Source organism: Dendrobates tinctorius, unplaced genomic scaffold (genome assembly GCF_039654945.1).
Source record: "Dendrobates tinctorius isolate UK_male_01 unplaced genomic scaffold, ASM3965494v1 ptg000075l, whole genome shotgun sequence".
Lineage (NCBI taxonomy): Eukaryota > Metazoa > Chordata > Amphibia > Anura > Dendrobatidae > Dendrobates > Dendrobates tinctorius.
Window position 1 is genome coordinate 24,312,798 of NW_027361743.1, and position 15,332 is coordinate 24,328,129.

General features: G+C 47.2%; 1 protein-coding gene across 1 annotated transcript in view; it reads right to left on the minus strand.

The window, feature by feature from the left end:
• ARHGAP20 (Rho GTPase activating protein 20) overlaps positions 1–11,051 on the minus strand; it is a 158,378-nt gene extending 147,327 nt beyond the window's left edge. The window contains exon 1 of the mRNA XM_073583103.1: positions 10,606–11,051. Within this exon, the coding sequence (XP_073439204.1) occupies positions 10,606–10,707 (102 nt within the window). The 5' untranslated portion in view covers positions 10,708–11,051. The remainder of the gene's footprint in view (positions 1–10,605) is intronic.
• Between the last annotated feature and the right edge of the window lie 4,281 nt (positions 11,052–15,332).

A 15,332-nucleotide genomic window follows, 5' to 3' on the forward strand; every position in this document is an offset into this window, starting at 1 on the left:
AACACTTGAACGAATGTGTTTGGCTCTGTGGAGACGACACTTCTGAACACCAACTGACGCTGTTGGAGCCCAGGATTACGCATGCCGCATGCAGAGGCCAATGGGCATCGGTTTTTATGGAGGTTGTGGACTACTACTGATTCTAACCATGCTCCACTTAGGCCTCTGGCTCCACTGTCTCTACTATTTACCCTGGCCTCCAACCCCGCCAGCTACATCTCTGAAGTGGCGTCAGCACAATCTACACTTGTTCCTGTGTTACTGGTGCTCAGTCCCATCAGTTGATCCCCTGATGTTTGTCCGGCAAGTTAGCCAGCTCTGTCCTCATTCCCACTACTGGTTATGGGAATGTGGACAGAGCAGGAGACCTTGCCGGACACACATCAGGGGATAAACTGATGGGACTGAGCCACAGGAACACAGGAACAAGTGTAGATTGTGCTGACGCCACTTCAGAGATGTAGATGGCGGGGTTGGAGGTCAGGGGAAATAGTAGAGACAGTGGAGCCAGAGACCTAAGTTGGGCACGGTTAAAAATCAGTAGTGGTTTGAATGTTGATGGAGCTGGTGACTCTGCCGTCCACACAGCAGGGGATCAGCTGGCATTACTGAACCCCAGTAACACAGGAGCTAGTGTGTTTCTCTGTGCAGACGACACATCTGAGCGACAACTGGCTGTGTTGAAGCACAGGGATTATAGTTCAGGTGGTAGAAAAATGAACACACCAGCAGACCTGGATACAGTTGCCAACCACTAATTTAGTCTGTAAGAGGAATGGCAAAGTCTTTGGAGATCCAGGCCTTGTTCATTTTCAGAAAAGTCAGCCGGTCAATATTATCGGAAGATAGTCGCGTGCGACGGTCTGTTAGTACACCACCTGCGGCACTAAAGACACGTTCCGATAATACACTGGCAGCAGGGCAAGCCAGCACCTCCAATGCATACTGGCTAAGCTCTGGCCATGTATCCAGCTTAGAGACCCAAAACTTGAAGGGGGAAGAGCCATCTGGGAGTACAGCGACAGGGCAAGACATGTAGTCTGACACCATCTGACGGAAGCGTTGCCTCCTGCTGACTCGAGGCGTCGCTGATGGTGTAGACAATTGTGGTGGACACACAAAACTTTGCCACATTTGGGCCATAGTGGTCTTGCCTTGTGCTGCGGCGCTGCCTCTGCTCCCTCTTTGTGCAGAGTTTCCTCCACTGCCTCGACGCACAGAGCTGCTTTGTAAAGCACTAGCAACAATGCTGTCGGGTGGAATGGAAAACATTATGGACTGCACCAGTGACTCTTCGTACTCCCGCATTTTACGCTCCCGGTTCAACGTTGGTATGAGCCTTTGTACGCTGTCCCGGTAGCGAGGATCTAGGAGGGTGTACACCCAATAATCAGCAGAGACGAGAATGTGGGCGATGCGGCGGTCGTTTCTCAGGCACTGCAGCATGAAATCAACCATGTGCTGCAGACTCCCAACTGCCAAAGAACCGCTGTCCCCTGTTTGAGGCGTGACCTCGACCTGCTCTGCATCACCCCACCCTCGCTGTACATACTGAGTAGAGGTTTGTGTACCTCCCTCCTCTGGAGAGATGTCTTCCTCCTCCATCGACTCCTCCTCATCCTCCTCACAAAGTGTCCCCTGCCTAGGCCTTTGTGAGGAAACACGTAGCGCAGACTGTCCAGAAGCAGATGGCATTTGGGACTCCTCATCCTCCACCTCTTCTGAAACCTCATCCCTTAGTGCTTGCAGTGTTTGTTGAAGCAGGCAGATAAGGGGGACAGTCATGCTGACTAGTGCATCATCTGCACTCGCCATCCGCGTGGATTCATCGAAGGCACGCAAAACGAGGCAGATGTCCTTCATAGAGGCCCACTCAATGGTGCTGAAGTGTGAACGGCGCACAGTGCGACTTGTGTAGGTCACATATGATGCGATGTTCCGGAAGGCCAAATCGTCGCTGCAGAGCAGCGAGGCGCGATCTTGCCGTGCTGGAACGTCGCAAGTGAGCGCACTCTATGCGGACCTTGTGCAACAGTGCATCAAGATCCGGATAGTCCCTCAGAAAGCTCTGCACGACCAAGTTAAGAACATGTGCCAGACATGGGATGTGTGTGAGGTTGCCTAGGCCAAGAGCTGCCACCAGATTTCGGCCATTGTCACACACTACCAAGCCCGGCTGGAGATTCGCTGGCCCAAACCACACATCGCTCTCCAGCTTGATAGCATTCCAGAGCTCCTGCGCTGTGTGGCTTCGATTCCCCAAAGAAATTAATTTGAGTACAGCCTGTTGACATTTGGCCACGGCTGTGCTCATATCGGTCGTAACAGGCTCCTGCTCTGCTGTTTCTGAGGAACTTGAGTAGGAGGAGGAGTCTATGTGTACAGACTGGAGTCCTGCAATCCGTGGCGTTGGAAGAACACGTACAGCGCCACTCTCCAGATCCGTACCCGGCTCCACAACATTGACCCAGTGGGCAGTGAGGGAAAGGTATCGTCCCTGTCCATGGTTACTGGTCCACGCATCGGTGGTCAGGTGGACCTTGCTACTAACGGCGTTTAGTAGCGCATGTTTTATTTTGCCCTCAACATGTTTCTGCAGGGCAGGGACGGCTCGCCTGCTGAAATAAAAGCGGCTGGGCACGTTGTATTGGGGGACTGCCAATGCCATTAAGTCCCGGAAGGTGTCAGTGTCCACCAGCCTGAATGACAGCATTTCAACTGCCAGAAGTTTGGCAATGCCAGCATTCAGAGACTGTGCTCGGGGATGGTTTGCCGAGTAAGGGCGCCTTTTATCCCATGCCTGTGCTACCGATGGCTGTGATGGATGGGAACGTGCTGTTATGGGTGGAATCTGACAGGGTCTCCGGACAACAGTGGCAGAGGTTCTTCCTTGGCGATCCTGTGAGGAAGCCGAACCAGCAGTGTGTGAGCTAGAGGAAGAGGGCCCAACACGAACTGAAGAGGTGGTAGGTGGTGCTGTACGTTGGCCTACGTCTTCAGGGTGTCTCTGCAACTCCAACTCGTGCTTGGTGCGCACATGTTTCCACATATTTGTGGTATTGAGGTTGCTGACATTTCTCCCTCTTTTGACTCTCTGATGACACAGCTTGCATTTGACAAAGCAAATGTCATCTGCAACTGTGTCAAAAAAGGACCACGCACTGCAACTCTTGTGAGCGCCCGGTTTGCCTTTGGAAGGAGGAATGCTCCTAACGGGTGCCGAAGTGGAGGGTACAGGCAACCAAGTCTTCCCCCTCCCTCTGCCTCCTGTTTTGGCCGGTAGGGGAATCTCTTCCTCCGAGCTGCTCCCACCACCTTCCTGTTGCTCACGCCATGATGGGTCAAGGACCTCATCATCTTCCCTCCCCTCTTCAAACAGCTGCTTCTCCGGGGTTGTCTCGCCAGCACCGTACGCACCAGAAAGTGGCAACTGAGTCTCGTCATCATCTGATGCGTACTGAGGTGTGCTGACCATAGGCACTGGCCCACTCGCCTCTTCAGATTCAGAGGGACAAAGAAGTTGCGCATCACTGCATACTCCCTCTTCTTCACATTCAGGAATGCTGCTTGGCTGGCCCCCTCTTTCCAAGCCAACAGATTCCGAGAACAGAAGTAGAGACTGTGATGGCTCCTGTCCATGTCTCTCTGACTGCCTGGGCACTTTGGCAGGTGGTGAAGAGACAGATGGTTGCTCTTCGGTGCTCTGACCCTGAGAGGATGCGGAAGTAATTGAAGTCGATGCGTTAGCTGCCATCCATCCGACAACGGCTTCAATTTGTTCCTCCCGCAGCAGTGGGGTACGTTGAGGTCCTACAAAGCTGCGCATAAAGGACTGTTGCCTGCTAAAACTGGGGGATGCTGATCCACTGGTGCCCGCAGCAGGCCCAGAATCCCCACGTCCTCTACCTGTAGAATCCCCATGTCCTCTCCCTGCAGAATCCCCACGTCCTCTCCCTGCTGAAACTCCACGCCCACGCCCACGCCCCCGCGCCTTACTCCCTGCCTTCTTCATCTTGCAAGACTGCTTAAGATAGGCAAAAAAGTACAAAGGGGGGCCTTAGTGTGCTTATTCCTGAACAGCTGGTTACAGGTACAAGAAACACTAATTTTATGAAGTGTGTGTGTGTGGACTAGACTTTAATAGGAGCTGATGTGGCCTACACAAGTTCAAAATGTAGTGTTTGGTGAACTTTTTATGTGGTTTCTTTGTTTGAAACAAACTCAAAGTATGAGAACAAAGAATTGAAACTGATAGTATCACCAACTTTTTGGAGCTATTACAATGCAGGCAGGTAACCTACAATGCAAAAGATGAGGCTCCAAAAAAATTGGGTAATACTAATCTGGCTGCGCCGGCAGGGCACAAGCCAGAAAAAAAGGCTCCTCTATCTACTCCTATATAGTGTTTGCAACCAACCAATGTTGATGGATACGGATGGATGCACACTAATAGGAGAAGAAAAAATGAGCTGCACTCAGAGACAAATATGTGTGAGGCAGTGACGCACGTTGAGCGTCCTGCAACCAGACGTAGCTGCAGGACACTCTACTCAGCGTGAGCTGCACTCACACACAGTCAGAGACCTCTCAGACAGCCGTCAACAGTGCAGCTAAGTGGGCACTGGCACTGACAGGCTGCAGAAAGGCTCCGCTGTGTACTCCTATATAGTGTTTGCAACCACCGTAGATGGAGACGGATGGATGCACACTAATAGAAGAAAAAATGAGCTGCACTCAAATAAAAATATGTGTGAGGCAGTGACGCACGCTGAGCGTCCTACAGCCAGACGTAGCTGCAGGACACACTACTCAGCGTGAGCTGCACTCACACACAGTCAGAGACCTCTCAGACAGCCGTGAACAGTGCAGCAAAGTGGACACTAGCACTGAAAGGCTGCAGAAAGGCTCCGCTGTCTACTACTAGTGTTTGCAACCAACGTATATGGATACGGATGGAAGCACACTAGATTGAAATTATTTAAAAAATGCAGCTCAAAAAATAAAAGATGTATGAGGCAGCAGTGATCACACTGGGTGGCCTACAGCCTGACGTGGCTGCAGGACCCACTCCACAGCGTGAGCTGCACTCACACAGCCCTTGCAGACAGCTGTGAACACTGCTGCTAGGGCAAAGAAGGCTACAGTGGTGGTTTATGTAGCCTGGGTAAAGCACTAGATGTTTGGTGGAATCGCTATTTCTAACTGTCCCTCACAGTCTTCTACAGCAGCCTGTCCCTAACTGAATTCACAGCAGAGTGACCAGAAATGGCGGCTGCGGTGGCTTTTATAGTGCATCATGACATCATTTCGGCAGCCAATCACAGCCATGCCAATAGTTAACATGCCTACATGCCTAACAGGATGTGCCCACACTTCGGAGGATTCCTATTGGCTTAATCAAAGCAAGCAGGCTCATAGCATGATGGGAACTTCCTATTCCGATTCCGATCCCGGAATCCGATATGAAAAAAGTATCGGAATTAAGTATCGGAATTCCGATACCGCTAATATCGGCCGATACCCGATACTTGCGGTATCGGAATGCTCAACACTAGTTATAATATTGCATACTAAAGAAGGCCCAGTCACTTTTGAGTTAACAGTGCCCCATATGTTTCAGCCTCAGTATACAATTTCCCCTTTTCTATTGCATAATTCTAAGGACGGAGGAAATGCAATTGCTAACCAAGCGATAATAAAAATGACTGATTAGAGATGCAGCAGAGCTGAGATTGCCATCGGCTGCACGACTCATCATGGTATCACAGTCTGTCCTGTGTGAGACTCCTGAAATCTTCAGCTGAAATGTTTGCAGGGTGCAGAAAGGCAACAGTGAAATGACAAAATCAGCTCTGCTCCATCCGGAAAGTGGAAATTATGTGAGATAGGGTTTCTCATATGAAGCAGTGAAAATAAGAAAGAGTGAAAAGGTGAATAACAGATGGAGCTCAGCTACATCCCTCCGTACATCACTGACTATAGGTCTGTGCACATCCCTGTATACATCCATGTGTACATCACTGTATACATCCCTGTGTACATCCCTGTATACATCCATGTGTACATCACTGTATACATCCCTGTGTACATCCCTGTATACATCCCTGCGTGCATCCCTGTATACATCCATGTGTACATCCATGTGTACATCACTGTATACATCCCTGTATACATCCCTGTGTACATCCCTGTATACATCCATGTGTACATCCCTGTATACATCCATGTGTACATCCCTGTATACATCCCTATGTACATCCCTGTATACATCCCTGTGTACATCCCTGTATACATCCCTGTATACATCCCTGTGTACATCCCTGTATACATCCCTGCGTACATCCCTGTATACATCCCTGCGTACATCCCTGTATACATCCATGTGTACATCACTGTGTACATCCCTGTGTACATCCCTGTATACATCCCTGTGTACATCCCTGTATACATCCCTGTGTACATCCCTGTATACATCCATGTGTACATCCCTGTATACATCCCTATGTACATCCCTGTAAACATCCCTGTGTACATCCCTGCATACATCCCTGTATACATCCCTGCGTACATCCCTGTATACATCCATGTGTACATGCCTGTATACATCCATGCGTACATCACTGTATACATCCCTGCGTACATCCCTGTATACATCCCTGCGTGCATCCCTGTATACATCCATGTGTACATCCCTGTATACATCCATGTGTACATCCCTGTATACATCCCTGTGTACATCCCTGTATACATCCATGTGTACATCCCTGTATACATCCCTGCGTACATCCCTGTATACATCCCTGCGTGCATCCCTGTATACATCCATGCGTACATCCCTGTATACATCCCTGTGTACATCCCTGTATACATCCATGTGTACATCCCTATATATCCCTGTATACATCCCTGTGTACATCACTGTATACATCCCTGTGTACATCCCTGTATACATCCCTGCGTGCATCCCTGTATACATCCATGCGTGCATCCCTGTATACATCCATGTGTACATCCCTGTATACATCCATGTGTACATCCCTGTGTACATCCCTGTATACATCCATGTGTACATCCCTGTATACATCCCTGTGTACATCCATGTGTACATCCCTGTATACATCCATGTGTACATCCCTGTATACATCCATGTGTACATCCCTGTATACATCCATGTGTACATCACTGTATACATCCCTGTGTACATCCCTGTATATATCCATGTGTACATCACTGTATACATCCCTGTGTACATCCCTGTATACATCCATGTGTACATCCCTGTATACATCCCTGTGTACATCCCTGTATATATCCATGTGTACATGACTGTATACATCCCTGTGTACATCCCTGTATATATCCATGTGTACATCACTGTATACATCCCTGCGTGCATCCCTGTATACATCCCTGCGTGCATCCCTGTATACATCCATGCGTACATCCCTGTATACATCCATGTGTACATCCCTGTATATATCCATGTGTACATCCCTGTATACATCCATGCGTACATCCCTGTATATATCCATGTGTACATCCCTGTATACATCCCTGTGTACATCCATGTGTACATCCCTGTATACATCCATGTGTACATCCCTGTATACATCCCTGTGTACATCCCTGTATATATCCATGTGTACATGACTGTATACATCCCTGTGTACATCCCTGTATATATCCATGTGTACATCACTGTATACATCCCTGCGTGCATCCCTGTATACATCCCTGCGTGCATCCCTGTATACATCCATGCGTACATCCCTGTATACATCCATGTGTACATCCCTGTATATATCCATGTGTACATCCCTGTATACATCCATGCGTACATCCCTGTATATATCCATGTGTACATCCCTGTATACATTCATGTGTACATCCCTGTATATATCCATGTGTACATCCCTGTATATATCCCTGTATACATCCATGTGTACATCCCTGTATACATCCATGTGTACATCCCTGTATACATCCATGTGTACATCCCTGTATACATCCCTGTGTACATCCCTGTATACATCACTGTATACAACCATGTGTACATCACTGTATATATCCATGTGTACATCCCTGTATATATCCCTGTATACAACCATGTGTACATCACTGTATATATCCATGTGTACATCCCTGTATATATCCCTGTATACATCCATGTGTACATCACTGTATATATCCATGTGTACATCCCTGTATACATCCATGTGTACATCCCTGTATACATCCATGCGTACATCCCTGTATACATCCATGTGTACATCCCTGTATACATCCCTGTGTACATCCCTGTATACATCACTGTATACAACCATGTGTACATCACTGTATATATCCATGTGTACATCCCTGTATATATCCCTGTATACAACCATGTGTACATCACTGTATATATCCATGTGTACATCCCTGTATACATCCATGCGTACATCCCTGTATACATCCATGTGTACATCCCTGTATATATCCATGTGTACATCCCTGTATACATCCATGCGTACATCCCTGTATATATCCATGTGTACATCCCTGTATACATTCATGTGTACATCCCTGTATATATCCATGTGTACATCCCTGTATATATCCCTGTATACATCCATGTGTACATCCCTGTATACATCCATGTGTACATCCCTGTATACATCCCTGTGTACATCCCTGTATACATCCATGTGTACATCCCTGTATACATCCCTGTGTACATCCCTGTATACATCACTGTATACAACCATGTGTACATCACTGTATATATCCATGTGTACATCCCTGTATATATCCCTGTATACAACCATGTGTACATCACTGTATATATCCATGTGTACATCCCTGTATATATCCCTGTATACATCCATGTGTACATCACTGTATATATCCATGTGTACATCCCTGTATACATCCATGTGTACATCCCTGTATACATCCATGCGTACATCCCTGTATACATCCATGTGTACATCCCTGTATACATCCCTGTGTACATCCCTGTATACATCACTGTATACAACCATGTGTACATCACTGTATATATCCATGTGTACATCCCTGTATATATCCCTGTATACATCCATCTGTACATCACTGTATATATCCCTGTGTACATCCCTGTATACATCCATGTGTACATCCCTGTATACATCCCTGTGTACGTCCCTGTATACATCCATGTGTACATCCCTGTATACATCCCTGTATATATCCCTGTATACATCCATCTGTACATCACTGTATATATCCATGTGTACATCCCTGTATACATCCATGTGTACATCCCTGTATATATCCATGTGTACATCCCTGTATATATCCATGTGTACATCCCTGTATATATCCCTGTATACAACCATGTGTACATCACTGTATATATCCATGTGTACATCCCTGTATATATCCATGTGTACATCCCTGTATATATCCCTGTATACAACCATGTGTACATCACTGTATATATCCCTGTGTACATCCCTGTATACATCCATGTGTACATCCCTGTATACATCCCTGTGTACATCCCTGTATACATCCATGTGTACATCCCTGTATACATCCATGTGTACATCCCTGTATATATCCATGTGTACATCCCTGTATACATCCATGTGTACATCCCTGTATATATCCATGTGTACATCCCTGTATACATCCCTGTGTACATCCCTGTATATATCCATGTGTACATCCCTGTATACATCCATGTGTACATCCCTGTATATATCCATGTGTACATCCCTGTATAAATCCCTGTGTAAATCCCTGCGTACCTGTATGTGAATATGTCTGTGTATACCCCTGTGTACATCCTTGTGCAGATCCCTATGTACATACCTGTATACTTCCATGTGTACATCCCTGTGTAAATCATTGTGTACATTACTGACTATGTCTGTGTACATCTCTGTGTGTATATTTGTGTAAATCCCTGCGTACCTGTATGTGAATATGTCTGTATATATCCCTGTGTACAACCCATGTATATCCCTGTGTATATCCCTGTGTATATCCCTGTATGTATCCCTGTGTACATCCCATGTACATCCCTGTGTATATCCCTGTGTACATCCCATGTACATCTCTGTGCTGCATGTCAGTGATCGTGCACATTGCAGACATTTGTCCCTTTGCAGCCAGCATAGGAGTCAGTAATGGAGTGAGTGACACGCAGCGTCCCCTCCGGGCTGAATGATCCTCCGGATTGTAGCCCTCCTAATATAGCAACCGGTAAAGCGATCTGCTCTCAGCGACACATCCTCCCAGCAGGGCACAGCAGACCTTTCTGAGACCACTGCCCACAATTGCAGTGAAAGGTGGTCTTCTAAGAGGGTGATCTTCTCTGAGAAGATGGCCAGCATACATATTTTATGGTGGAACTAAAAAAATTCTGTTTCCGGACATCTGCTGGTCTCCTAGAGAGACAACACACATTTATTATCTCTCCTCACCCCGTAATGGAACTACAAGTCCCAGTATCCCCAAAGTGGTGAAATATTGTAGGGTCTGCTGAGAATCCCCTGATAACCTGACAGTGAGCTTCCAAAAGACCCTACGTTCCCTCACCGGAAGAGTCACTGTATCCATCCACCCAATGTCACAAATTACCTTTCGGTTTTCGTTACCCCCAGATATTTTGGGTTCCCCGGTCAAGGATGAAGATCGAGGCTGTTGTCCGACATTGTCCTGTTGAGGTGACATAGCTTCCATTAAGATCTTTCCAAATAATAATCCCACAATTGGTCACTCCTGCCCGGGAGCTTGGCAGCAGACGCGGGTAGCGCACGGCTTCATTCACACTACGAGCGCTGGAAACGATAATCTTCCCAAAAAAAAAAAAATCAAAACATGCAACGTTTTACGGCCTCATTCGATTGCGCTTTTAACTCTTTCCTTCCCAGATCGCACAGCTTAGAGGGAACGTGACGGGGCTGCCGGAGGATCGGACACATAGGCATTGCTGGCTCGTCTGAGCTGCTGCTGGAGCCAGCTCACATTCTAGTACTGCATGAGCCGCCCCTCTCCTCCCCTCCTGACGCAGGACTAGTGTGCTCCTCCACTAATCCATCCCTGACAAGACACACCAGCAGTAGACATGACTTCTGCCAGGGCGGCTTATCGCAGCTCATGGGCATCGCCTGGATTTTACGGCGCAATTACCCAAAGCCTCATATGCAGTTAGACAAATGACACTGCGGGGGGCAGCACGCTGCGCTAATGTCTCTGGATCCAAACCAGTCCCCCGAGAACCGTCTCTTGTATCCAGTGTCGGACTGGGGTGCCAAGGGCCCACCAGTAACTAACTCCAGGGCCCCACTTTTCAACTACATGCTATTGTGACATTACCCTCAATCACAAATGAATAAGATGCTGCCTCTGTCTGTACATAGTGACTCAAGTATATTGTGCCAAGTACGAGAGGGTGGTGGCCCACCGGAGGATTCCCCTGCTCTCCTGTGGGCCAGTCCAAGCCTGCTTGTATCTCCCTGAAGAATAGTAAAAACAAAACTAATAAGAAAATGATCATCAAATGTTTTGGGCAATCCAGTTTTCTTTGTCCTAGTTTATTCAGCTGTTGAGAATTTGTCATCTCCCCTGACATCTCTGTTTTAGGAAATGCTTGTATTCCGCAAGAAATAACAATACCTTTACTTAAACTTTGCATTTTGTGCCTTTCCTCTGTAACTCCTCCTGGAAATGTATGACTAAATTGCAAACTGGGTGTTACCATCCCCTACGGTGTGCTCTTTTATCGTGATTCCTGCACCTCATCGTGACCGTTATGTGTGAAGGTAGAGATGACAACGGAACAATAAAAGATCATTCATCTGAAACTTCGGTTGCACGACCGCACCGTACACTCGTCCAATTACATTGTACAGATATCTTTCAGATGAAGCCTAAGATAAAAACAAAATGAGCAAATACCCTGCAATAAATACTAATAGTACAAGTGAAGGACTGTCCTGTTGTGTTCCTACCCCTGAAGACACCATTGGCGGTGTGTGTGCATATTGTAATGTGAACAGTGTCTTAGCTCTTTTGTATATATTGTGTCATGTGAATTGTAAAGTATAATGTAAAGAGTGTGAGAAGTAGAGTTGAGCGAAACGGGTCGAAAAATTTCAAAAGTCGCCGACTTTTGGCAAAGTCGGGTTTCATGAAACGAAACCCGACCCTAGGATGAGGTCGGCCACGAGGTCGGCGACTTACGCGCCAAAGTCGCGTTTCAAAAGTTTGTTTTGCGCTCTTTTTCAGCCAATCAGGATCCACGGACACTGTGGGCAACGTGATGACATAGGCAGGGGTCACCACCATCTTTCAGAAGGGCATGCAAGTGATTGGCTTGCTTTGGTGGGCGTCACAGGGGTTATAAAAGGGCGTGCACGCCGACCGCCATCTTACTTCTGCCGATCTTAGTATAGGGAGAAGTTGCTGATTCTGTAGGGAGAGCGTTAGGCAGGGAAGAAGAAAAATAAACTGCTTCTGCTGCTAGCGATTTTGCCTGTACAACACACCAGTCACTGTGTGTGCAGTGCAAGGGCAGGCTATATTGTGGTGGATCAGCGGTGTTGGTTGTTAGGCTGCCTTCTAAGGCTTCCTGACAGCTGCATTGCTGTTTCCCCACTGCTCTGCAAACTGCTTTTTTAAAAGCAATCCCAATTTTTTTTTTTTGTCCTGCTGAGGTACTGAGCGTGCATTTTTTCACACCATACAGCGGTGTACGCTCCTCACACAGTACCGTGTAACGGCTGTTATCACAGCCACAGTGAAGCTATCTGTGTGTCACTGTGGAAGGATAAGTGGAGGACTTGTTCCATTCTTACAGACCTACACTCTAGGGAGATTCCTATTCTGCCCAATTCTACATACACCTTGTAGTTTGTGATACACTAGCCAATTTCTGCCTGTGACATAGCGCTCTGATATTCAGTGGGCCTCACACAATCCAAAAGTGTCCAGTGTCCACAAGTGTCTGCAGAAATTCAAAATCTCCCTTATCCTGTAGTCACTTTTTTCACACCTGTGCCATCGAGCCTGTGACATAGCGCTCTGATATTCAGTGGGCCTCACACAATCCAAAAGTGTCCAGTGTCCACAAGTGTCTGCAGAAATTCAAAATCTCCCTTATCCTGTAGTCACTTTTTTCACACCTGTGCCATCGAGCCTGTGACATAGCGCTCTGATATTCAGTGGGCCTCACACAATCCAAAAGTGTCCAGTGTCCACAAGTGTCTGCAGAAATTCAAAATCTCCCTTATCCTGTAGTCACTTTTTTCACACCTGTGCCATCGAGCCTGTGACATAGCGCTCTGATATTCAGTGGGCCTCACACAATCCAAGTGTCCAGTGTCCACAAGTGTCTACAGAAATTCAAAATCTCCCTTATCCTGTAGTCACTTTTTTCACACCTGTGCCATCGAGCCTGTGACATAGCGCTCTGATATTCAGTGGGCCTCACACAATCCAAAAGTGTCCAGTGTCCACAAGTGTCTGCAGAAATTCAAAATCTCCCTTATCCTGTAGTCACTTTTTTCACACCTGTGCCATCGAGCCTGTGACATAGCGCTATGATATTCAGTGGGCCTCACACAATCCAAAAGTGTCCAGTGTCCACAAGTGTGTGCAGAAATTCAAAATCTCCCTTATCCTGTAGTCACTTTTTTCACACCTGTGCCATCGAGCCTGTGACATAGCGCTCTGATATTCAGTGGGCCTCACACAATCCAAGTGTCCAGTGTCCACAAGTGTCTGCAGAAATTCAAAATCTCCCTTATCCTGTAGTCACTTTTTTCACACCTGTGCCATCGAGCCTGTGACATAGCGCTCTGATATTCAGTGGGCCTCACACAATCCAAAACTGTCCAGTGTCCACTAGTGTGTGCAGAAAATCAAAATCTCCCCTGTCCTATAGACACCTTGTACCTTGTTTTACATTACTATATAGTTTGTTGGATTTTGTCTACATTTCTACCAAAAATGAGGAAGGCTGGTGGAAGAGGCCGTGGAATTGGGCGGGGGTTGGCAGCTGGTAATGATGGTGTTGGTGGTGGATCTGATGGTAGTGGCAAAAGCAAAATAGGACCGAATGCAGGAGGTGTTGAGCCTGTGTCATCGTCTGGCTCCACAAGGCCTCGAAGGCTTAGTTTTCTAGGAGTTTGCAAACCGCTTTTAAAGCCAGAGCTTCAGGAAAAAGTTTTGTCTTACATTGCTGACTCAGCCTCCAGCTCTATCGCCTCCTCTTCTGAAGTTGTAAAAAATAAAAGCACTGAGTCGTCATTGGAGGCTCATGTTCATGAACCACACCTTTCCTTGTGTCCTTCACCCCAACCAAGATTGAAGGATGACGCAGGCCATACTACTGATTACTCCATGGAGCTGTTTTCACATACCATGCCTGGATTATCAAGTGAAATGGTGAATTACCCAGGCCAAGATGAATCTGACACGGAGTGCACTGATGCACAGCCGCTGATAGATGATTCTGCTGGTACATTCACTCAGAGCACTACATTGTCCTCGCAGTGTACAGAGCCAGATTCTGACCCTGATGAGACTCAGGTGCCCCTTCCCGCACACTATACCACCATACACGGTGACACAGAGGAAGGTGCACATGACATTGAAGAGGAGGTGATGGATGACCCAGTTGTTGACCCAGATTGGAATCCATTGGGGGAAGAGGGTGCTGCTTCCAATAGCTCAGATGAGGAGCATCCACAGCAGACATCGACATCGCAACAGCTGTTATCTGGCAGGCCCGGAGCACTCCAAAGACAGGTTCCAAAAATCAAAAGAGTTGCTGGACAGCTTGTCCAGAGGGTCAAAACATCACAGCGTGCTAGGCCGCAAAATGTCTGCCAAAATAGGAAGAGTGCAGTGTGGCACTTTTTTGAACAAAATCCTCATGATCAGACCAAGGTTATCTGTAAGAAGTGCGCAAAGACCTTTAGCCGAGGGAAAAATCTGAAAAATTTGAATACCAGTTGCTTAGACATTTAACCACCATGCACTTGCAAGTGTGGACCCAACACCAAACCTCAAGTGCCACATGTGCAACTGATCACAAAGAAGGTAGTCAGCAACGCTACATTGTTTCCCCCACTGTAAGCCCACCGGTTAGCACAGCAGCAAATGTTGAGGTGTCGTTGCAAGAGCACAGCAATCAGGGAATCCCACTGTTATATCAACGAAATACTGAATCTAGGCCATCAGAAAGAACACCAACTCCATCACCATCATCAACCCTCTCTCAGTCCGCCCTGTCCACCGCTACTTCCACCATATGCAGCTCTCAAGTCCAGTTCACCCTCCCAGACACTATGAGTAGGTCA